The sequence below is a fragment of the Chelonoidis abingdonii genome, chromosome 24, assembly GCF_003597395.2.
Source record: "Chelonoidis abingdonii isolate Lonesome George chromosome 24, CheloAbing_2.0, whole genome shotgun sequence".
Classification (NCBI taxonomy): domain Eukaryota; kingdom Metazoa; phylum Chordata; order Testudines; family Testudinidae; genus Chelonoidis; species Chelonoidis abingdonii.
Genome location: NC_133792.1, coordinates 10,185,489 through 10,208,234, shown reverse-complemented (window position 1 = coordinate 10,208,234; position 22,746 = coordinate 10,185,489). Strand labels below are relative to the sequence as shown.

The 22,746-nt window shown below is 48.8% G+C and overlaps 1 protein-coding gene across 1 annotated transcript in view; it reads left to right on the top strand.

Annotated features, from left to right (window-relative positions):
- The window catches only part of ASTN2 (astrotactin 2), a 660,907-nt gene that overhangs the window by 351,752 nt on the left and 286,409 nt on the right, over positions 1-22,746 (top strand). Inside the window, exon 11 of the mRNA XM_032797631.1 lies at positions 11,392-11,542. Within this exon, the coding sequence (XP_032653522.1) occupies positions 11,392-11,542 (151 nt within the window). The remainder of the gene's footprint in view (positions 1-11,391; positions 11,543-22,746) is intronic.

Below are 22,746 nucleotides of genomic sequence, written 5' to 3'. Positions count from 1 at the left end.
GGGAAAGGGCTTTTTTTTTTTTTGACTGGATAAGTACATCACTCAGTAAATGAATTAATTAGTGCTCAATTACCATCAGTAAATAAATATTACTCCTGCCAGTTATTTGTTGAATGGACATATCTTTTTTTCTCATATTAATGATTTAAATTATTAATATTGTACAGCTACAGATAACCTTTCCTGCAAGTTTTCCTAAGTGATCATTGTGGTTTAGGTGAAGAGAGATCTCACTGCTCCAAGCTGTTCCTTTCACTACTCAGCATATGTAGCCTAGCCAGTGCACCATCCCCAAGTGTTCAAAAATCACAAGCCAGGTACCTCCAAAATCATAAGATTTAAAACAATAATAATTTTGGAAGTCTTTTTATTTGCTTTCTGGTTTTTGAGCATTTAGAGGGTCATATTTTCCAGTTTTTCTCTGCAACCATGAGGAGTGGAAACATACTGGGAGACAAAAAAAAATGAAAGCCGAGATTCTCATATTATCACATGACTCCAGAAGCTGCAGCTTGAAGGAAAACAAGTATGCAAGATGTGATAAAATTATGAGTGCTGGGAATACTTGATTCTGAGCTGCTCTGTCTGGGTGGGTAGAGAATAATTCTTATTAACATTAATCAATATTTAGATTGTGATCATGGAACAGAGGTGGGCAAACTAGGGCCAGCAGGCCACATCCAGCCCAGGGGACCCTCCTGCCTGGCCCCTGTGCTCCCTGCCAGGGAGGCCACCCCTGGCCCCTCCCCTGCTGTCCCCGCACCCCCACAGCCTCAGCACTCTGCACCACAATGCTCTGGGTGGCTGGGCAGTGCAGTTGCAGAGCCGCAGCCTGACCCAGTGATCTGGGCGGTGCAGCTGTAATGCCACCAGGCACTGGTGCTCTGTGCTGCACGGTAAGGGGGCAGGGAGCAGGAGGGTTGGATAGAGGGCAGGGAGTTTGGGGGTGGTGGTCAGGGGGTGGTGTTGTGAATAGGGATCGGGGCAGTCAGAGTGTGGGGAACAGGGGGTTGGATTGTTGGATGTGGCAGGGGTCCTGGGGAGGGGCAGTCAGGAATGAGATAGGGGGTTGGATGGGGCAACAGGAGGCAGTCAGGGTTGGGGTGTCTGGGGGTGGTTAGGAGACAGGGAGCAGGGGGTAGTGGACGGGGCAGGAGTCCCAGGGGGGCCATCAGGGGACAGGCAACAGGGGAGTTGGATGGGGCAGGAGTTCCGTGGGAGCCGTCAGGGGGTGAGAAGCTGGGAGGTCGAATAGGAGGCGGGGACCAGGCCACGCCTGGCTGTTTGGGGAAACACAGCCTCCCCTAACCGGACCTCCATACAATTTTGGAAACCTGATGTGGCCCTCAAGCCAAAAAGTTTGCCCACGCCGTCATAGAATCATAGACTATCAAGGTTGGAAGGGACCTCAGGAGGTCATCTAGTCCAACCCCCTGCTCAAACCAGGACCAATCCCCAACTAAATCATCCCAGCCAGGGCTTTGTCAAGCTTGACTTTAAAAACCTCTAGGGAAGGAGATTCCACCACCTCCCTAGGTAACCCATTCCAGGGCTTCACCACCCTCCCAGTGACTTTTTCCCCCTAATATCCAACCTAAACCTCCCTCACTGCAACTTGAGACCGTTACTTCTTGTTCTGTCATCTACCACCACTGAGAACAGTCTAGATCCATCCTCTTTGGAGCCCCCTTTCAGATAGTTGAAAGCAACTATCAAATCCGCTCTTATTCTTCTCTTCTGGACACTAAATAAGCCCAGTTCCCTCAACCTCTCCTCATAAGTCATGTGCTTCAGCCCCCTAATCATTTTTTTTGCCCTCCGCTGGACTCTTTCCAATTTTTTCACATCCTTCTTGTAGTGTGGGGTCCAAAACTGGACACAGTACTCCAGATGAGGCCTCACCAATGCCAAATAGAGGGGAATGATCATGTCTCCCAACCTGCTGGCAATTCTCCTACTTATACAGCCCAAAATGCTATTAGCCTTCTTGGCAACAAGGGCACACTGTCGACTCATATCCAGCTTCTCATCCACTGAACCCCTAGGTCCTTTTCTCCAGAACTGCTTCCTAGCCACTCGGTCCCTAGTCTGTAGCAGTGCATGGGATTCTTCCGTCCTAAGTGCAGGACTCTGCAGTTGCCCTTGTTGAATCTCATCAGATTTTGATAGCACTCAACATATGCTAGGCACTTTCCAAACACAGAAGAAGACATGTCTCCAGCTCTGAAGAGTAGACTTCCTAAGGCTCTGATTCTGCAAGTGCTAAACCTAATAAATGCCTCAAACACATATGAGTGAGAAGCAAGGATATGCACCTGTTTAATTGTGGTAGGACTGAGTTCTCAGTGTGTGAGTAACTTATGGCTACTTTACATTTCCAGAGTGGTAGAAAGAAGCATTAATTTAAATGAGAATCAAGCCCTAAATATGTGCCTTGTTGTCCCAACCATCCACTGGGATCTGGATTGAACTCGACCTATTTTGTACCAAGAAAACCAAGGTTTGCTCCACCCTCACTATCAGTTTGCCTGTGCTCTGGAGCAGTCTGGAGAAAGTGTTAGTGATCTCTGTGGATGAGTGTGTTCTAGGATGTGAGCAGGAATAGAGACAGGTCTCTGAAATCCCATCTCTGTTTTAGACCTTCTTTCTCTGATGTGGTTAACCCTCGCTTATCGCCCCGACAAAAGCCAGAATTTACTGTGCTCTGAACCAAATGTTCCATGTTTTCTTATCAAGCCACTGGTTTCTGGAAATGCACAAACTTTTTAAAAAAAAGGTGCTGCCACCCATGAAATCGAATGTACTGAATCTGAGAATAATTATGCGCCATGATAGCTGCAGTGAACTGGGAACGGAGACATGCAAATCACAAGACTCTTATTGAATGTGGTTTATCATCTATATTAGCGTTCATGTGCCTCTTCTTAAATCTCCTCTAGCAAAGGTTGCCTAGGAGACCAGGCATGTGTCAGTGTATAGCTAGGACATCTTACTTGCACTTCGCTTGTTCAGCTTTGAAGAGGGGATCATGATTCTTTGCTAAGGCAAAGAAAAAAAAATAACGGTTGGCTTGCTTAGCTTTATATGACATCACTGATTTGGCCCTACCCTTTGCATATGATGTCACTGAGCTCTCTCCCCTTCTCTATGTTTGGTACTTTACCATGAAAGAGGCCACTGGCCTGATGGGAATTCCTTATGCAGAGCATCAAAGGATGAGTCCCAGATAACTAAACAAACGTCAGTTTCACCCCTAGATCCTGGGATCCCCAATTTGATGTCTTGTAAATACTCTGGGCTTTTTTCCCCCTATTTTAATTAAGTTTCTGGTTACCAGAATAAGCTTCTAAATGCCGCCAATGCAGCGCTGGATTTATTGAATCTCTAGTATATTACTACAGACTTGTAGGGAACCTGTCACAGTTTGAACCGTGGTTATATCTGTCTGTCTGTCTGTCTATTTATCTATCTTTGCCATATTGGGGCTTATAAGGCCTACTATCATAAGACATGACAGTACTAAGGAACGTTCATATGAACCAGCTAGGGTAAACCTGCCAACTTGCATTGAAGTTAATTGTCCAAAGTCAATGGAGCTGCACTGATTTTCCCCAACTTAGGATCTGGCCTGTATGGCTGACATTTTTAAAACCACCTAAGATATTTGGATGCCTACTAAAATCTATGGGAACTGAGGAGGTAGGCTGCCCTCGGCAACTTTGACAATATTGGATCTATATGGGAGAGGGGGTAATATATAAACATTAGGAAATTCCACAGTTAAGGTTGCCTGTGCCACTGTAATTTGGCCCACTGGCATATGCGTAATTAGGCGACTGTGGTGTCAGACAGTCTTTAATTACATGTTCACATTCTATTTTTGAAAGCAGAAAGTAACCGGGTGGCTGAAGTAAGGCACTGACGCCAGGCACTCATGTTGAGATACCTTTGAGAGGTCTGCTTTTTGGAGGGTAGATGCGCAGCACGTTCTGAAAATCAGCCCCCTTTAAGTCCTCTCAATTGGGCACCCAGAAATGGAGGCATATCAAACCACGTGATGCTTGGCCGTAATCACTGCAGGATTGTCACATGCTGCACCTAATCTTTGTGCGTACCTGCCATAGCCATCAGTGAGAGTTTTTCTGTGCGTTGGCTTTGGAGTCCTGAATGTATACCCCAGCTCACAGATCGCTGGCACCTCTGCAATTCTGCCTCCTGCCCACAATGGTTGTCACCTCCCTGTCCCAGTGGCTAAAACACAGTTGTAGGAATGGCACTGCCGGCATTCATGGACTGTGCACAGAGCTGAGGCAGGGGGCAGAGACAGAACTCCATGTCAGTTGGGTGCATTAAGCTGGTGTGAAAGTTATTGCCCCAGGGCATGGTTCATTCCAGCTGCTCATTGCCAGCCAACTCAACTGCTGCCCTGGGTCAGTCTGGTTAATTTCCACCTCTAACACACAGCCTGGCTGCTTCCTGTCATCCGGTGGATCTGCCAGTTCTGTGCGGGGGAATCCACCAAGCAGCTCATTAGAAGGCAAACCACAGCAGTGGATAAAGGTCGTGTCCCATGGGACTTTCCCTGTTGGGGTAGTGGGACAGCAAAGAGGTGCCTTGTATCCAAAAAGGGAACAGTGGAAGGCAACTCCTCTCAGTGTGTGGGAGCGGCATGGGGCTGGGCAGCAGAGGGCACCCTCTCTGGGAATGCCCAGGGCTGGTGAAGGGTTGGGGGGATGGACAGTGGAGAGCATCCGCTCTGGGTCTGGTCATGGTGGGGAACACCCTTTCTAGGTATGGCTGGGGGGAGGGAATGGCAGGGGGTTGGGCAGTGGGGAGCCCCCTCTGTGGGGATAGCCGATATTGGTGGGCTAAAGAGAAGACAGCTCTGTGTTTGGGGATGAAGATGTCACCCTTTCTTCTTGGACCTTTCCTTTATTGTCTAGTGTATGGGGGTAGGGGTATGAGTTCCCTATGCAGAAAGGGGGGGATGCTGAAGTCCACAGAGCATGCAGCGACCCCATCTCCACTCAGCATTCACTGCCTCTGGGACTCGTGAGCAGCAAAGCTGTAGCTTGATGCCCTTCTTCAGTGCTGTTGGTAAACCAGAGGACAGCTGATGCTGGTGGTGTATCGGGGTCTTACCAGCAGTTAGCTTAGGGACAGAGCAGGTACAGAGGAGAGGGCAGCTGAGGGGAATCATCCCCAGCTATCCCCTCCCAGAGTCAGCCCAGGAGAAAGGGTTGTTGTGAAGCTCAGCAGACTGGCGTGACGAGCTGGTTCTGGGATGGGTGCTTTGGGGCCTTTTAGAATTGCTTGGCACGGATATTTCATGAATAAGTAACCCCCAGCAGTATTTGTCACTGATGCTGTTTTATTAATGATGGGGCGAGGGAGGAGGATGCGGCACGGTGGGGAAGAAGAAGAGAAGAGTATTTACAAATGAGTAGTCAAAGCAAGTGCAAGCAGTGGGAGATGGCATGCTGCCAGGGGAACAATGGAAGCTGCGCTCTGACTCAGGAACCATTGTAAAGCCTGGACAAAAATAGTGTCTCTAGGTATCATGCAAAGAATGTATTGCCATATAAATAGTCAGAGAGCCTTGTATTGCAGGGTTGGCAGCAAGGCAAGAGCATTTCATTTAAATGTATGCCTTTTGTGGTAGGGAGAGGTCTCAGGAAGCAGAAATTTCCTCGCAAACTCTGAAATGTTCTTCGCATTGGGATCCAAAATTTGCTCCGTGTATCAGATATTTCTGACCCACATCGCATGCAGAATTCCCAACATAGGTGTAGCATTCTGGGAGCTGGGATATGGTGTGGGCATGGCGTTGCAGTGGATGGTTAAGGCCCAGGCAGAAATTGACATACGTGAGAGATTGCATAAACTAGGGTTATTTCGCCTGGGCCAGAGAGGAGTCAGAGGGCACTTACTTGATGTTTCTGAGATACAGAACAGCAGAGTGCAGACTGAGGAGTCTCTCTTTAGTAGCCTTTCCTATTATGAGAGATCACAGGGTCACTCAGTGAAATTAACAGCAAATGTAGAACAAAGAAGAGAAACATTTTTCAAGGTAAACTGTGTAACTCACTGCTGCAGGGAGTCAGACTCAAACATCGAGGATAATCCAGCACCATGCTGCTGCTGCGGCTTATCTGATCTGAGCTAAGGAAGGATTATTTCCCCTAATGTACAGCTATACACAGTTGGCTAGACTCTCCCCGCACCCCATCTCCCTTCCATTGTCCTCTGAACCATGGGTGCTGTCACTCATCAGAAGCAGGAGATGAGACGCGATGGCCTGGTGTACTGATCTGATGTGGCAACCCCAGATTTTCAGCTGGCCATCAGTGGAATGTAGCCACCGCAGCAGTCGAGGGAGAGGCCAGCAGTGAATTGGTTAACAAGAGGACAAACACAGAGTTGTACAGGAACAGATGTGTTTTGTTCCCTTGGGAGCATAGAACCGTAAGTGCTGGAAGCAGACAGGCACAAGGATCAGTGCATATGCTTGGGCAACCAGACATCATGATGGCATGAAGCGCAGCAGTCAGATTCAGTTTGCAGTGGCTGCGTGAACTCTCCTGGATGAAAAACCCAGCCCCCCTTGGTCAAGGTGACCAAGTAGCCTGGATTTCAGGTGTTTATGCAGAAATAAATATGCCTCTGGCTCAGGGGGTGCTGCAGTGCCTGTCTTTGAGAAGGAGAAAAGGTTCTTGTTGAAACCTTCCTGATGTAGAACCTTCCTCTCCAGATGCTCAGAGACGGGCTGTTCCCTCCCCTCTCTGCCCATGCTGCTAAACATTCCAGATCAGGCACAGTTCTTGCTCTCCATCTTGACTTGAGTATTAGCATCTCTCCCTGAGTGACACAGACCTTAAAGGGCATGTATTAGCAATGGGACATGTCAGAATCTGTTATCTGTATTTATTTCCAGTGTAAATCCAAGCATCTGGCTCAGACTGACAGGGTGAAATGAGTTCTGGGCAAGGTGTCAGTTCACCAGAAACCAGCCATAGGCCGGGAGTGGGAGAAAGAAGCTTTTGATCTAAACCTCAGTCAGACAGGAGACGTCTTGTTGAATTGCCCATAAAGCAACCGGTTGGATTTGTCTTTTGGTTAATACCCTTTGGTGCATTACCACTACCTAGACCTAACAGCATAGTTGGTGGGGTCAGTGAAATTTTGATGAAGAGGTTGAGTGGTACAGCATGTCAGAGCACTAGCTGCTCACTTCCCTGGCATGCTTAGCATTTTGATAGTGGCTTTTTACCTGCTGCTCTCCACGGTGGGTGAGCACCATTAGCCACCACCCTCCCTTTCTGATTGACTGGGGCTCAGAGAGTTTAATTGACTTGTCCAAGGTCACTCAGTGAGTCCAGGTTAGAGCCAGGAATAAGATTAAGGATTCTGAGTCTGGGGCCCCATCTAATGACCCACAGAAGAAATGGGGTTGGCGATGTCAATCAAGGGCATAGTCAAGGGCTTTTCCATCTCCCAATATGCACTGTGCAGTATCATATTGGGAGATGGAAAAGCCCTTGACTATGCCTAGTAACAGACTCCCAGGTCAGTGCAGAGATGCATGGACGTGTGTGATTGTGGAGGGAGGGCTGGGCAGAGGGACTCAGCCAGATTAGGCATTTGGTGACAAAGGCTGCAGGTGCTGTGAAAAAGTCTGGCCTTACAACAGCAGGGGGTACTGTGGGTCAGCAATGGGGTACGTTTACAGAACCATTGGAGCAACCAAGGATGGGGATAATGGTGGGGCATTAGGGAAGAAAGAAGATGAATTGGCAAAGGTTGTGCGGAGCCCCGATCTGGTACAGCAGGAGGTGCTGTAGAGCGAGGCTAAGAAAACATTGCAAGATCTCAGTGGGGAGGGGACTGGAATAGCAGAGGGGCTGCAGGTCAGAATTGAGGGGCATTGGCAGGGTGAGTGGGGGTCCTAGGACTGGAATAACACGGGGCTGCAGGTTGGAATTGAGAAGCATTGGCAGAGTGGGTGGGCGTCCTAGGACTGGAATAACGGGGGGCTACAAGGTGGAATTGAGGGGCATTGGCAGCGTGGGTGGGGGTCCTAGGACTGGAATAACAGGGGGCTGCAGGTCAGGATTGAGGGGCATTAGCAGGGTGGGTGGGGGTCCCAGGACTGGAATATTAGGGGGGCTGCAGGTCTGGATTGAGGGACATTGGCAGGGTGGGTGGGGATCCAGGACTGGAATAGCAGGGGGCTGCAGGTTCGGATTGATGGGCATTGGAATAGCTGGGTGAGGGTCCTAGGACTGGAATAGCAGGGGGCTGCAGCTCAGGACTAATGTGCAGAGGCAGAGGTCTCTGTGTAGAAAATCACCCACTGCCTGCGACACCGTCTGACCCTGTCTTGTTGTGTGAGTGCTTTAATTAAATATTGTGGCGCTGAAATCCACTCTAACATTACAAAAGGAAAGCTGAATGTGTCCATGTCTGTGGAGTGCAGTCTGGCTCCAGAGAGCAGAGCACCCCTCTCAGATGCAGCAAAACCAGAATTTGCTCCCAGCTCCCTCTGAGCTCACCTCTTGTCCTTTCCTCGGTGTGACATATCCTCCTGTCAGGCCTGCGTGTTGTAACAATGTTCCGCCAACCTAACAAACATTTATGAAGAATCAATCCTTCCAGAGCCAAATAGCCTGTCTGGAGAAGGTGCTGTCACCCCACTCATCTCAGAGGTGACATTTAAACACTTCCCTCCATCTCTCTGCCTCCTGCCCCTGCTTCCGAGGAGGTTAATATTTTAATACATGTAATGGCTCATTCAGGCTCCTCAGCCGCTGCCCCTGTTTTGTCAGCGATGATCCATTACACTAGGCATAATTTCAGAGAGTGAAGTTCCCCTCCCCTCTCCCCTAATCGCTGCCAGCAGAAATCACCGGCCGTACAAGAGGCACAAAAGCCTCTTTCATTTGGTGTTTCTAGATTTAATTAAAAGAGAGAATTGATCTCCCTCCTCAACTCCCAGCTTGCCCTTCGTCCTCATCGCTCTGGTGCAAGCACAATGTGATAGAAGGGCCATTTCGGCTTTGCAGACCCGTTCAGCCTCCAGTCATTGGGGCTATGGTGATTTACAGCAGCTGAGGATCTGACCCTGGAATCCCAGCTGCACTGGAGCTGAGACGTCTCCTCTTTCTCCCCCTTCACCCAGACACACACGTGAGAGGAGTTGTAAATCCTAGCGATGACTGCACATCAACACTATGTCTACACTGAAAACGCTACAGTGTAGACACTCAGGGCTTGTCTGAACTTAAAATGGTGCAGCCGTAGGGCTTCAGTGAAGATGGTCCCTACACCGATGGGAGGGCTTCTCTCGGTGGTGTAGACAATCCACCTCCCCGTGAGGTGGTAGCTAGATTTTCCCATCGACCAAATGCTGTCCATACCAGGGATTAGGTTGGTTTAACTGCGTTGCTCAGAGGTGTAGATTTTTCACACCCCTCGGTGATCTGGTTGTACTGACCTGATGTCCTAGTGTAGACCTGGCCTCACTACAGCAGCAGGAAGGGTTCTCCCCAAGAGGCAATAGCTATGACAGGAGAAAAAAATCTTCCATCAACCCAGCACTCTCTACACTGGGGGTAAGGTCAGCATAGCCTTGTCTCGTAGGGGGGTGACTTTCATAACCCTGAGGGACATAGCTTTGCTGATTCAGTACCCAGTATCGGCCAGCCCTAATACAAAGAGACCCAAAAGATGTATGGAACATCCGCAGAAAATAACAGTGGGAGTGACTTTGTGACCTAAGGCAAGGCACTTCACCTCCCTGTGCCTCAGTGTCCCGTCAGAAAAGCAGTGTGATCATATCTACTTCCCCTAGAGTGTTACGGGGATGAGTTAATATTTGGAGAGCACTCTGAAGAAAAACACCCTGTAAGTGCTTAGTGCTCTCAATGAAGATCCCAACCCCCTCTGACAGGAATTGAATTGGAAGAACACATTCAGCCCTGAATTCTTTGCTTCCTGCAAAATGGACTGTTTATGTGGCTCTAAGCCAAAGTTGGGCAAACTACAGCCCGTGGGCCACATCTGGCTCGCAACCCCGAGACCGTCCTGCCTGGCCCCTGAGCTCCTGGCCCCGGAGGCTCGCCTTGGCCCTTCCCCTGCTGTCCCCCTTGCCCGCAGCCTCAGCTTGCTCGCACTGCGGCCGCCACAGTGCTCTGGGCGGTGGGGCTGTGAGCTCCAGGGGCAATGCAGCTGCAGAGCCCGGCCTGACTCAGTCTCTGCTGCATGGTAGCAGTGGCAGTAGCATGGACCGGCTGCAGCCAGGCGGCGCAGCTGTAGCACCGTCAGCCACTGGTGCTCCAGGCAATGCAATAAGGGAGCAGAGAGCAGGGGGTTGGATAGAGGGCAGAGGAGTTCAGGGTGGTGGTCCAGGGGCGGGGGTCTGAATAGGGGTCAGGGAGGTTGGGGGAGAAACAGGGGGTTGAATGAGGGGCGGGGTCCAGGGAGGGCAGTCAGGAAGGATGGGGGTTGGGTGAGGCGGTAGGGGGCAGTCAGGGGACAGGTAGAAGGGGTGGTTGGATGTGGATGGTGGAGGTCCGGGGGTCCTGGGGGGGGGGCATCAGGAATGAGATGAGGTGTTGGATGGGGTGGCGGAGGTCCGGGGGCAGTCAGGGGACAGGGAGCAAGGGTGTGTGGATGGGGCAGGATTCCTAGGAGGGCCATCAGGGAACAGGAGAGGTTGGATGGGGCAGGAGTCCTGGGGCGGGGGGGCAGATAGGAGGTGGGGTCTGGGCCACGACCCCTTCCCCTAACTGGCCCTCCATACAACTTATGAAACCAGATGCGGCCCTCAGGCCAAAAAGTTTGCCTACCCCTGCTCTAAGAGGTGAGATTTTCAAAAGTGCCTTAGTGACCATTGAAAGTCAGTGGGACTTGTTCTCCTAAATTACTTAGAACCAGATTTTCAAAGGTGTTTAAGCACCTAAAGATGCAGACAAGTGCCTAGTGAGGTTTTCAAAAGCATTTTAGGCACTAGGTACTTCTGAAAATCCTACTAGGTGCTTATCTGAATATTTAGAGGCCTAATTACCTCTGAAAATCTGGCCTTTCAGCACGTTTGAAATCCCACCCTCTTGTTTTCCCCCTAAAATGGGTTACTGGACGCTGCAAACAACCCAACCAGTCACTCTAGCATTGGAAGCAGAAGCCCTGTGTGGTGGGTAGGAATTATGTCCATCAGGTGGAATTCATCCCTGTACAGAGGGCTGTAACTAGGCCAATGAAACAGTTTAGCTTCAATAACAGAGCATATTTCACATAAATATTTCATGTAAAACGTTCCATCTCGTTATCCCCCTTTGGCCACCTATAGGGTCTGCTCGGTCTCCAGTTCTAACAGTGCCTTTTCTCTCCAAGGGAAGAAGCGATGTTGTCCACCTACTTCGAAACCATCAATGACCTGCTCTCTTCCTTTGGGCCGGTCCGAGACTGCTCACGCAACAACGGTGGCTGCACCCGTAACTTCAAGTGTGTGTCGGACCGCAAAGTGGACTCCACGGGCTGTGTGGTATGTATGCCACCGAGTGATCGGTGCTCTAGAGAGATGGTGTGTTGTCGAGGGTGCCCTGGCTGGGAGTTACTTGTTCTTTGTCCATGGATGCGGGTAAGGGAATCTCTGTTACCTTTTTGGGCAGTGGAACTGTGTGTCTGTCTGTCTCTCTTTCCTTTTCTCTCCTCCTCCTCCTTTCTCTCTCTCCTCCATGTCCCACCTTTGTCTTCTCTGTCTCTCTTGCCTTGCTCTGTGGGAGCAGACTGCTCTGGCCTTAGCTGGAGAGATGCCCCAAGGGTCCTGTGGAAAGTCAACACGTCTGGTAGAATGGTCTGAGCTGTGGGGAGGGATGGGGGTTACTGGGGAAATGCCCCACCCCAGCCCTGCTGGCTGCACCGAATGCCACAGGTGTGAATTCTGCCTCAGGAATGAGCAACCTGTTCTGCAGCCGAACGGTGCTCCCAGAGATACAGCGGAGGACTTGGGAGCTTAAAGGAGCAATGCAGAGTCGATTGTCATGTACTTGCCAAAGTGTCATGGACTAGAAATGGACTTTGTTCTTTCTTCCATCGCCCACATGCTTCCCAGCTTTCTGGGAACTCCTCCCTCATCCACTATGCCCCTCCCAAAGCTCTGCCACCTCTTTGGCCCCAGTGGGTAGCCTCTCTTCAGGGTTGTTTCCCTTCGGAGGAGAAACTGATGCTAGAGGGAGGTGTTTCTTTGGTGCAATCCTGTTTGTTTACCAAGAACACACACAAAGTCCTGCTTCCCCCAAACACAGTAGGAGCAAACAAGAACAGGCAGTTTCTGAGTCTTCCTCTCCAGCAAGTTCTGCGCTGAAAAGAAGCCCCATCTCTCAGCCTCCTCCAAGGGCCACGCTCACCCCTGCATCTCTCGCTTTCTGCTTCTCACGCACGCACAGTCACAGCTTGCCAAACAATCCCCCTAGTCCCTGTATTTGCAAAACCCAGGGTTGTGAGTTCAATCCTTGAGGGGGCCATTTAGGGATTTGGTGATTAGTCCTGCTTCATGCAGGGGGTTGGACTAGATGATCTCCTGAGGTCCCTTCCAACCCTGATATTCTGTGATCTGATCTCCTGGAAATCCCACGGACCACACTGCTTAACTCTGCTCAGGTTTTGCCAGGCAGCCCAGTGCCTTGGGCGATAGCTTCTTATTCTTTCCAGCTCTCATTACATGAACAGGCATAATTGCTCTTTTCATTAAGCCTGAAAGAAAGGTGCTTAGTACACCTATTGACTTTATCCAGGTCTGTGATTGATGGCAGACATTAACACCTTCCAGCATCACAATCCTCTCCAAGGGAATCTTGTTGCTGTAGGTTGATTTTTAACACTACTGCGGGGGATGGGGAGGTTTTCTTGTGCAACATAGTCACCTGGCAACCTTGGAGAATCAGTCTTCTTCTTTCTGTAAAAAGAGCCTGAAAACAAAAAGCTGATTGAAGTGGGATCCTTGTCCTACCACTCACAGCAGAGCACTTGTGTCATTACACACTTCACACAAACATTCACTGACAGTGACACACTCTGTCACTGGCACACAGGGCCAATCTGGAACTCATCACACACACACAAACACACACACACCAGATTGCCAGTAACAATGACACTCCCCTGTGTGTATACACACTCTCTGTCACCTCATCACGTGTACACACACACACACACAGTCATCTCCCTACACACTCACACACACACATGCTGGTTTTCATGCATGCATGTCTTTCTCATAGTCACACTCAGTCTCTCTCTCACACACATGTGCACAACCTTAGATGCTTCTCCCAACCCCTCCATCACCCCCTCTCCAAACTCACCCTGTTCCCTGCAGGAGCCTTCTCCGGCCCCCTCCTCGGCTCTCTGGAAGCAGGAGTGAAGTATCTCTTTCTTTATTGAAGATGTTTATACATGGGAAGCGGGAAAGGTCAGCTTGGAGTGGTGCCGTCTCTGGGTGGCTCTTAACATGCCCCCCGCACCCCAAATGCTCATTCAGCACATTTAGCGTGGACGCCTAATAGCACTGGTGCTTTACAGGCAGCACTTTACAATGTGGGTCATTACACAGCTGGTTTCCCTTCCTCTCTTCGTTTTTTGTTGTTGTTGTTGGTCTGCGTCTCTCTCTCTCTCTTGCCATTTCACCCTGAAAAGTAATGTGCCTCCCAGATATTGTCAGCAACAACCCTGGCTCTGATTGCTGTGCGCCTCAGAGAAGCGCTGGTAAGATGCAGCCTTTTAAAAGTCAAGACATATTAAGATAGAAATTATCAATAAATTACAGGCCTGGCTCTCCTGCGTGCGCCCATGAAGCAGTGGCCACTGAAATCCATGTCACTCAGGGAAAGTGGGGCTTCTTTCCCTTCCTCGACCCTGCTCCTAATGGCTACATTTAGGCTATAATTAACGGGAACAAAACACGGGAGGGTCGGGGAAGGGATGGAGAATCAGCGTGAGCAGTCACCTTGGAGTGCAATCCCTGATAGCTGCGGGGGAGAGACAGAGCAGCCTCCATGTGGTGTAAAATGCTACTGGCTGGGAGTGGGGAGCTGGAAGGGCCAGGGTGCTTACTATTCTTAGGCTCCCTGCCACCCCTCCACACACACTCCTGCTTGCTTCCTTTGTTCTTTGCTTCCAGCGTGTGGCCCTGGCTTGGGAAGAATGGGGCTAGCCTTGGACTGGTGAGTCACCGGGATCCATGCCACATCCAGGCAGAAAGTGGAGTTCTTTCTGCTCCTCTCACCAGTCCAATGAGGAAAAGCTTGTGTTGCAGTGGAAGGTGCTAGAGGCGCAAAGCTTTAATCTCCCCACCTTCTTCCGTTCCTCTCTCCCTCCTGCTTGCAGAAATAGAATACCAATCCATGGTGGGTTGCAAAGGACTCCATGCTATGCCAGGGCTGGCACCGATCCTCCTCTGTCCAGACAACTTTCCTACTTAGCAAGGGAGGTGGGACTGGTTCTGGGGCAAGCGCGAACTTTCTAGGTCTGGACTGTCTCATGCTGCTCCACTCAGGGGTGCTGGAACAATGTGTGTAGTGGGGGTGCTGAGAGTCACTGAAGCAAACTGTATCCCCTGTATATAATGGAAACGGCTCCAAGCCAGGGGGTGCTGTAGCACCCCCCAAACCGCTAGTTCCACTCATGGAGCTCAGAGGTAGCCCAGTGGAAGCCCTGCTGAGCTATTTGCATGGGAAATGCAGGGCTGGTGACAGTTCTGATGTGATTTCAGTCAAGTTGTTTGAGTTCTCCCTTTGGGAGACATTCCAGAGCTGATTCTCGCTCCCTCGACCTTTTTGGAAATTGTCTGTCTTCTCTGTTTAAATATCAGTGAGAGATTGACTTGGGATTCGGGAGGAGAAGCAAAACTGGGTCAATGAGCAGGCAAATTGGTATCAGCTGATGAATGATCTGGAAAGCTAAGCTCTGTCCTCAGAAATGCTGAGGGACAGAGCACCCGTGACTATTGGCTGGTGGTTGTGATTGTGCCCCCCCGGAGGATTTTGGTGAAAGCAGAGCTGTGAGATTTCTCCCTGGAGAAGGGGCTTGGGTTGCAGTACTCTTGCCAAGGATTTTACTAGGAGAGATTTCAGAATTGGAGTACAGAGTTGGAGATCAGCTGACAAAGCCCATAGAATTTCAACTTCATGGTAAGGGGAGGCTGGTGAGAATCTTGCTGCTGAGCAGACAGAGATGCCTCTAATAATCCCCTCTCTGGTTCTCTTTCACTGAGCTTTCCCCTCTGTGAGAGGTTATAAAAGGAAAGTGATGTATCTGAACCCCCGAAATGATCTCTTCCTGCCATACCAACCCCAATGCAGCTGAGAGCACAAAGATTTATTGAGGCAGCGAAGGGCAGTCACTCAGACATGTAGGGAGGGGGCCAGATGGGTCACCATTCACAACTTCCTGTTGATTGTGGAATAGGAGTGGATGTTCTTGCTGTTGAGGCACTGAGCTGGGATTCAGTGGAGCTGGGTTTAATCCAGTCCTTGAGCTCCCGCTGGGGAGCAGGGTCTGGGTCTTACCCTGCTCCAGCACTCCAGCCAGGGAGCAGGATCAGGGCTGCTCCACGCAGCTCCTGGAAGAAGTGGCGTGTCCCCTCTTTGGCTCCCATGGGTAGGAGCAGCCAGGAGGCTCTGCTCCGCACGTTGCCCCCACCCCAAGCGCCACCCCCGCAGCTCCCATTGACCGGGGACTGCAGCCGATGGGAGCTGCAGGAGCGGCAGCTATGGATGGGACAGCATGCAGCAGAGCTGCCTGGCTGCGCTGCTGAGTAGGAGCTGGTAGGGGGACATACCGCTGCTTCTGGGAGCTGCTTGAGGTAAGCGCCACCAGGAGTTTGCACCCCTGAGCCATCCCCCTTGCACCCCAACCCCTTGCCCCAGCTCTGATCTCTCTTGCTGGCCTCCAAACCCCTCATCTCCTGGAGCACCCTTCTACACCCCAAACCCCTCATCCCCAGCCGCACCCCAGAGCCCTCAGCCCCAGCTGGAGCCCTCTCCCTCTCCCGCACCTCAACCCAATTTCTTGAGCATTCATGGCCCACCATACAATTTCCATACCCAGATGTTGCCCTCAGGCCAAAAAGTTTACCCACCCCTGTTTTAGACAGAGGGGGAATTGGTCCTAGCCTCCCGGTCGGTGTACAGGCCTTAGCTTGGCCTGTCTTGAGCTACCCCTTCTATTTTTCTATCAAAATGATGCAGTATTCCTGAGGTGCTGGAAGCCAATGTTGCAAAATGATTTAATTTAAGAATGTAACTGTTGCATTAGAGATATCGGCTGTGCAAAACAGGATCAGTGGCCCATCACATCCAATCTAGAGCTGGTTGAAACATGGAATTTCCATTCCACTGGGAATTCCTGACATTTCATACTCTCCCAAATCCGAACTGAATGTTGAAATTTCAAATGTTACCATGAAATGAAAATTGTGAAATAATTTTGTTCCCAAAACAGAGAAAAAACCTGGTTGAAACATTTTGTTTTGGCTCCATCATTTCATGTTTTATGTTGTCATACAATAAAAGTCAAAATGACAAAGTGGAAACAAAACATTCTGATAATTTCCTTTCAACATTTTGATGAAATTCATACATTCCTGAGAAAACTTTCGATTTTGTCAAATCAGTATCTTCCAGTAGAGAAGTGTTCCATCAGCAAATGTTTTACCAGCTCTCCTTGCTCCAGCACAAGCTAACAATGATGTTTCAGAGAAAGTTGAGTTGAATTTGTAATTACAATGAAAGAAACTTGGATTTTCAGTTCCTTGGAAATTCTGGCATTTCAAAATTGTCCTTCATCTTGAATCAGAACAAAGTATCAACATTTCAAAACTTGTCACAAAACAAAAATTCTGAAATATTTTGTTTCAGAAACATCAAAGTAACCTCTTTGAGGTATTTCAGTTTGGAAAGGTCAAAACCTTTCATTCTGATGTTATCTTTTTGGCTTTTATGTGGTATCATTATATTGCAACATACACGTTGAAACAATAAAGTGAAAACAAAATATTTCAATCATTTCCTGTCCAAATTTTTGATGAAATGGAGCGTTTCCACAAAAATGTTTCCATTTCTTTGAATCAGCATTTTTGGGCAGAAAAAAGTTCAGTCAAAAATTTCTACTAGTTCTAGTTATTATGCACCTAGCCAGTTATACAGAGATGCCCATGGGGGGCAGTGAAAGATTCCTTCCTGACCCCTATAATGTTCAGCTACCATCCTGAAACATGTGATTATTTAATTGTATTGTGGCAGCACTGAGGAACCCCAATCATAGACCAGAACCCCGCTGTGCTAGGTGCTGTACAAACAGAACAAAAACATGCTTCCTGCCCCCAAACAACTTACAATCCCCAATTCCTCTTATTTTCTTATTAGCTACCAGTGTTAGTAATGATGAGAAAAGTGGCTGAAACAAGCCTAAATTTACAGTAGCTAAAGCAAGCATGTGTCAGAGCTCCCAGATGTCGCTGGAAATATTTCAGAACAGTAACGGAATGGAAAGAAGCAACTGCAAACTGAGGTGGCTCACAAGGAGCAGTTTGACGGGAGATGGGTGGCCACTTCCCAGGGGGTTTGAACCAAGGGATTGTCATCACAGGGGCGAATAGCAGGTGAAGACCAGGCAGAGGTTGGCAGATTGCGGTGCTGCAGATGGGCCCGGCTCAGTCCCTGATGCACATAGAAGTGTAACGAAGGGGCAGAGCTGCTTGGCCATTTAAGTGCTGTGAAAGGGATTGCGTGGCATGGACCTCGCTGCCAGGTCTGGAAAGGGCCCGTTAAATTAAAGAGTAAGTAAAAATAAATAGCTGGTACAAGCTGGAGTATGGGAAGTTCCCAGCCTGTTCTGACCAGAGTGCACACATGCCGTATGAATCCAAGCGTGGCCCCTTTCTGGGCTCTGCCTTGACTGATACCTTTAACAGCAAATCTGACATTTTCTGCTCAGCTCTCCCAAGGGTTTTCTTTGCCAGGGTCACTTTGTCCCAGAACCACCTCCTTCTGCTCCCGCACACATTCATACTGCAGCTCTTTGGATCCACTGGCTAGTACGTTTCAGCAGAAATTATGGTGCATCTTTGTGTAAGATTCAAACACCTGCTCTCAGGGTGACTTAGTAGACAAATACTGTATCCCCAGGCAGATTCTTAGAGCCAGCCAACCTCTCCTGTGCTAGTTGTAAGGAAACACAACCCAGTGTATTTCAGCTGCCACTCTAACATCTAGATGGACCATTTTCCAGTACCCAGAAGGAAATCTGAGCAGGAATTCACATGTACCTAATTTCTTTTGTTGGAGTGTCAAAGTTTTTCCCCCCACTTTGAACTTTAAAGTACAAATGTGAGGGACCTGCATGGACCCTTCTAAGTTTAATTCCTAGCTTAGATCTGGTAACGCTGCCACCAGCCAGAATATAGTGTCTGGCACACTTTCTGTTCCCCCCAAAACCTTCCCTGGGGAACCCAAGACCCAAACCGCTTGGGTCTTAAAACAAGGAGAAATTAACCATCCCCCTTCTTCCCCTGCCCCAGACTCTCCCCTCCCTGGGTTGCCTTGAGAGGCTTACACAGATCCAAACTCCTTAGATCTTAAAACAAAGAGGAATTAACCATCCCCCTCCTCTTCCCCCACCAATCCCTGGTGAGTTCAGACTCAATCCCTTGGATTCTAAAACAAGGAAAAATCAATCAGGTTCTTAAAAAGAAAGCTTTTAATTAAAGAAAGAAAAGGTAAAAATTATCTCTGTAAAATCAGGATGGAAAATGCTTTACAGGGTATTCAGATTCATATAGACTAGAGGGACCCCGCCCCCAGCCTTAGATTCAAAGTTACAGCAAACAGAGGTAAAAATCCTTCCAGCAAAACGACACATTTACAAGTTAAGAAAAGAAACATAAGTCTAATCCGCCTTGCCTGGCTATTACTTACAATTTTGAAACATGAAAGACTGATTCGGAAAGATTGGGAAAGCCTGGGTGTTCGTCTGGTCCCTCTTAGCCCCAAGAGCGAACAACTAACAATACAAAAAGCACAAACAAAGACTTCCCTCCACCAAGATTTGAAAGTATCTTGTCCCCCTATTGGTCCTCTGGTCAGGTGTCAGCCAGGTTCACTGTGCTTCTTAACCCTTTACAGGTAAAAGAGACATTAACCCCTAACCATCTGTTTATGACATGGAGGCACTCAGAGTGTTTTACACGCATTAATTAAACCTCACAACATGTTTGAAACAGGGAAGTATTTTTATCTCCAGTTCAAAGATGGGGAAACTGAGTCACTGGGAGCCGGGGGGGCAGGGGCAGCGAGCATGTAGTGATTTGCCCAAGATCACACAGGGCAGGCCTGATCCTTAGAGGTGCTGAGCACCCACTGAATTCCATCCTGAGATGTCACAGACTTTCCCAAGCCCCCGCTGGTAGCTTCAACATATGCATACTTTAGCTACCCAATAGTCCTCCAATATTAGGGGCCCAATCCTGCAGCTTTCACTCACGAGCCGTTCAGTGAAACAAGGGGGGCAGGATCAGTCCAATGGATCTGTGAGTGTTCACAGTCCTAGGACCATGCCCTAAGTCCATGACAGAGCCATCCACAGTACCTATGAGCTCCGGCTCCTAGTCATCTGCTCTAACAGGTCCATAAACTACAGCATGAACATTTGAAAATTATATATACAAAAATAAATGTGAGCTAGGAGGGAATGTGTCATTCTGTTTAATTTCCAAATCCATTACTGATTTCCCCGTGTTTGTTGTCCCTTGAGAGTATTCTGGGAAAGGCAAGATATTGCAACGTGTGATTAGAAGCTCGAGAGACAGATGGATTTGATCATCTGAAGCTAAAATAATGATTGATCATCTTGAAAAGGAAGAGGGGGAGGAGAAGAGTAAGGAAAATAGCGGCTGTTATTTCAGAAAACAGTTGCAACATATTTCCCTCTGGCAAGAGGTGTTACCCTCCAGAAGGGTCCTGAGTATTAGTGGAAGAGCTGCAAACGAGACTGCCACAGCCAGTCAAGGTGATAACAAGCTCTGCAGACATCATTAGTGTGGAGAGGGAGAGGCAGTGATCTTCATTGAGTGGAAGGGGAAGAGCAGGGGGCTGGCAAAGAGGAAATGGGATTGTTTGCGCCCCTTACAGATGTGGCACACTCCGTTTCTCATTTTCTTTGGTGTTGAGTATCTTCCTTTTCTAGCAGCAAGAGCGCCGGAGACAGATGAGAGCTGAGTGGCTGGGGGATGAAGGGAATACGGTTCAGTCACAGGAGAGAGGAGCAGCCGTTGGTCCTAGAACGGGGGAGCTTCTGTGGGGAAAGGTCTTGCGTGCTCATGTATGTATGGCTGAGAAGAGACGGGATTCAGGGAGAAAGTTTGGGGTGACTTCCTAACTTGTGAATAGTGTCAAGGCAGAGTTGGGACACAAGTGGGTCCTTTCCTAGTGAGGGGATTCTGCCCAAGGTGACAGGCATCTGAAATTCACCTGCATGAACTCTAGCAGATCCTTCCACCCTACTGACATGGAAGCTAGGAAGGATGGTATAGTGTTGCTAGACTAGTACTTGGAAGGCCTGGGTTTGAGTCCCTGCTATGCTATGGATTTTCAGCATCAGTAAGCCTCTCTGTGCCTCGGTTCCTCATCTGTATAATGGGAATAACAGCACTGCCCTGCCTCCCAAGCGAGTTGTGAGGGATAAATATGTTGCAGACTAGGGGTAGATGCTGTGCTAATGTGGGAGACACATGTAGCTGTGATAGACAGGCAGGTTCGCTCACCTCTCTGCTTCTGAGTGATGGCAGCAGCACCTCCTGCACAGTGTTCTTGGGGGCGGGCTAGGTACTGAGGTTTGCAAGAAAACTGCTTTTCCTGCTCACAAGCCTGGAACTGGACTTCAGTATCTCATCCAGATGTTATGAGTCTGTTACAGGAAGGTGGGGGGGGGGGTTCTGTGGTCTGTGTTGTGCAGGAGGTCAGATTAGATAATCATGATGGTCCCTTCTGACCTTAATGTCTATAAGGTCATTGGTGGGCTGTGGGAAGAGGGGGGAGGTGATCTTCCCATCAATGGAGGAGCCTGGAAGAGAGCTTTTCATGAGATCAGGAAGGGCAGGCTCAGAGTGGGCACAGGTGGGTCTCTGGGCTCTCACTGCGAGGGATCATCGTGGTGATGGACATGTTTCTCCCGTGGCACAAGCCCACGTGAGAGTTTTGCCTTTGTGGTGGCTGGAGGATTGAACCTGTACTGCTGGCTTGTTGTTTGGTGGTCACTTGGCTGCGGAGCTGTGAGTTGAGGTATTTTCTGGGCAAATGGAAGATACATTTCAGTGTTAGAGGGATATTAAATATAAAATGAGGTCTGATTAATTCTGGTGATTCTTAGCTGGGACACTGTCCCTTTGCTTTCACAGATACATGAATTATAGGCCTGCAGTTTTAAAGGGGCCTTAACCTGGCCTTTAATTCTGTGGCTGCAATCGATTGCAGCCACAGATGATGGCATATGGCTCTCTCACTGCCTGATCTGCAGGCGCCATCAGCCAGCAAGATGCCTGAGTGCTGTGATTTGCAGCGACTGCGAACTGTGCTCACGTTTCATTGCAGATGCAAATTTAGAGGCTGTTCAAAATTTGGCCCTAAAATATCTTGAAATCATGGTGCAAGTGCTACTGAGAACTCTGTCACCCAGTGAAAATCAATAGCAGAGAAGCATGCTGCTAGGAGCACTCAAGAGACTGGGCTGGACAAGTACAATGGAAGGACCTTGGAAAGCAAAAATTCACCCTCTCAGCAGCCATTGCCAGCCAAGTGTCTGAGGCCAGCATTGCTCCTGCAGCAGGGCAGCACAGTACACAGAAGTGGCTGATGCTGTCTGGCTGTTGCGGTGCCCCTCCCGAGATATGAATTTTAGTCATGTAAGAGATGGTTGGACGAGATTTTCTAAAGAGACTAGTTCTCGTGGGTTAGCTCCAGTTCTGGGCTTCCCACTTGAGATTCCTTAAAGGGCCTTGATTTTAAAGCTGGATGAATTTTTTTTCAGCGCGTTGTTCTCTCTGTCTCTGTCTCTGTCTCTGTCTCTGTCACACACACACACACATTCTCTCTCTTTGGGGGGAAAACTGGCCAGTTTAAAATATGCTCAAAAAGTTGAAAAATACCTGAAATGGCCAAAATCAACATGAAATACTTGAGGGAGGGGCAGAGGGGAATAGTTTGCAGTCAAATGAAACTTTTCCTTTAACTGAAAATGAATTAGAAAAAAATAGTTTTGAGTCAATTTGGAACATTTTGGTTGATTTATAACATTTTTGTATTTTCCAATTTGATGAACATTTTTTTTTTAAATCGTGTCACTTCAAATCTAATTGGATTTTTTTTAAAATTGGTTTGGCCCCTGGAATCAAAACCTCTATTATTTGCTTAGCTCCAGTTCTGAGCACCCATCCTTTGAAGTGTCTCACGTTGGGCACCCAAAATTTGGAGTCGCTTATGAAAACCTTTGCCATTGGGTTGCTTGAGTGACTTCACTGCTGCCCAAAGGTGCTTACATTGACAGCCTTGAAGACTGACACTCTCCCCTGCCCCCGCTTCCCCCTGCCCCCATCTGTTTACGAGCACAGCCCTGTCTACAAGGGGGGCAGGCTTTCCTGAGCCAATAGGGTCACCATTTTGCACAGAGAGTTTAGTTCTATTTCTGTGACTCGTT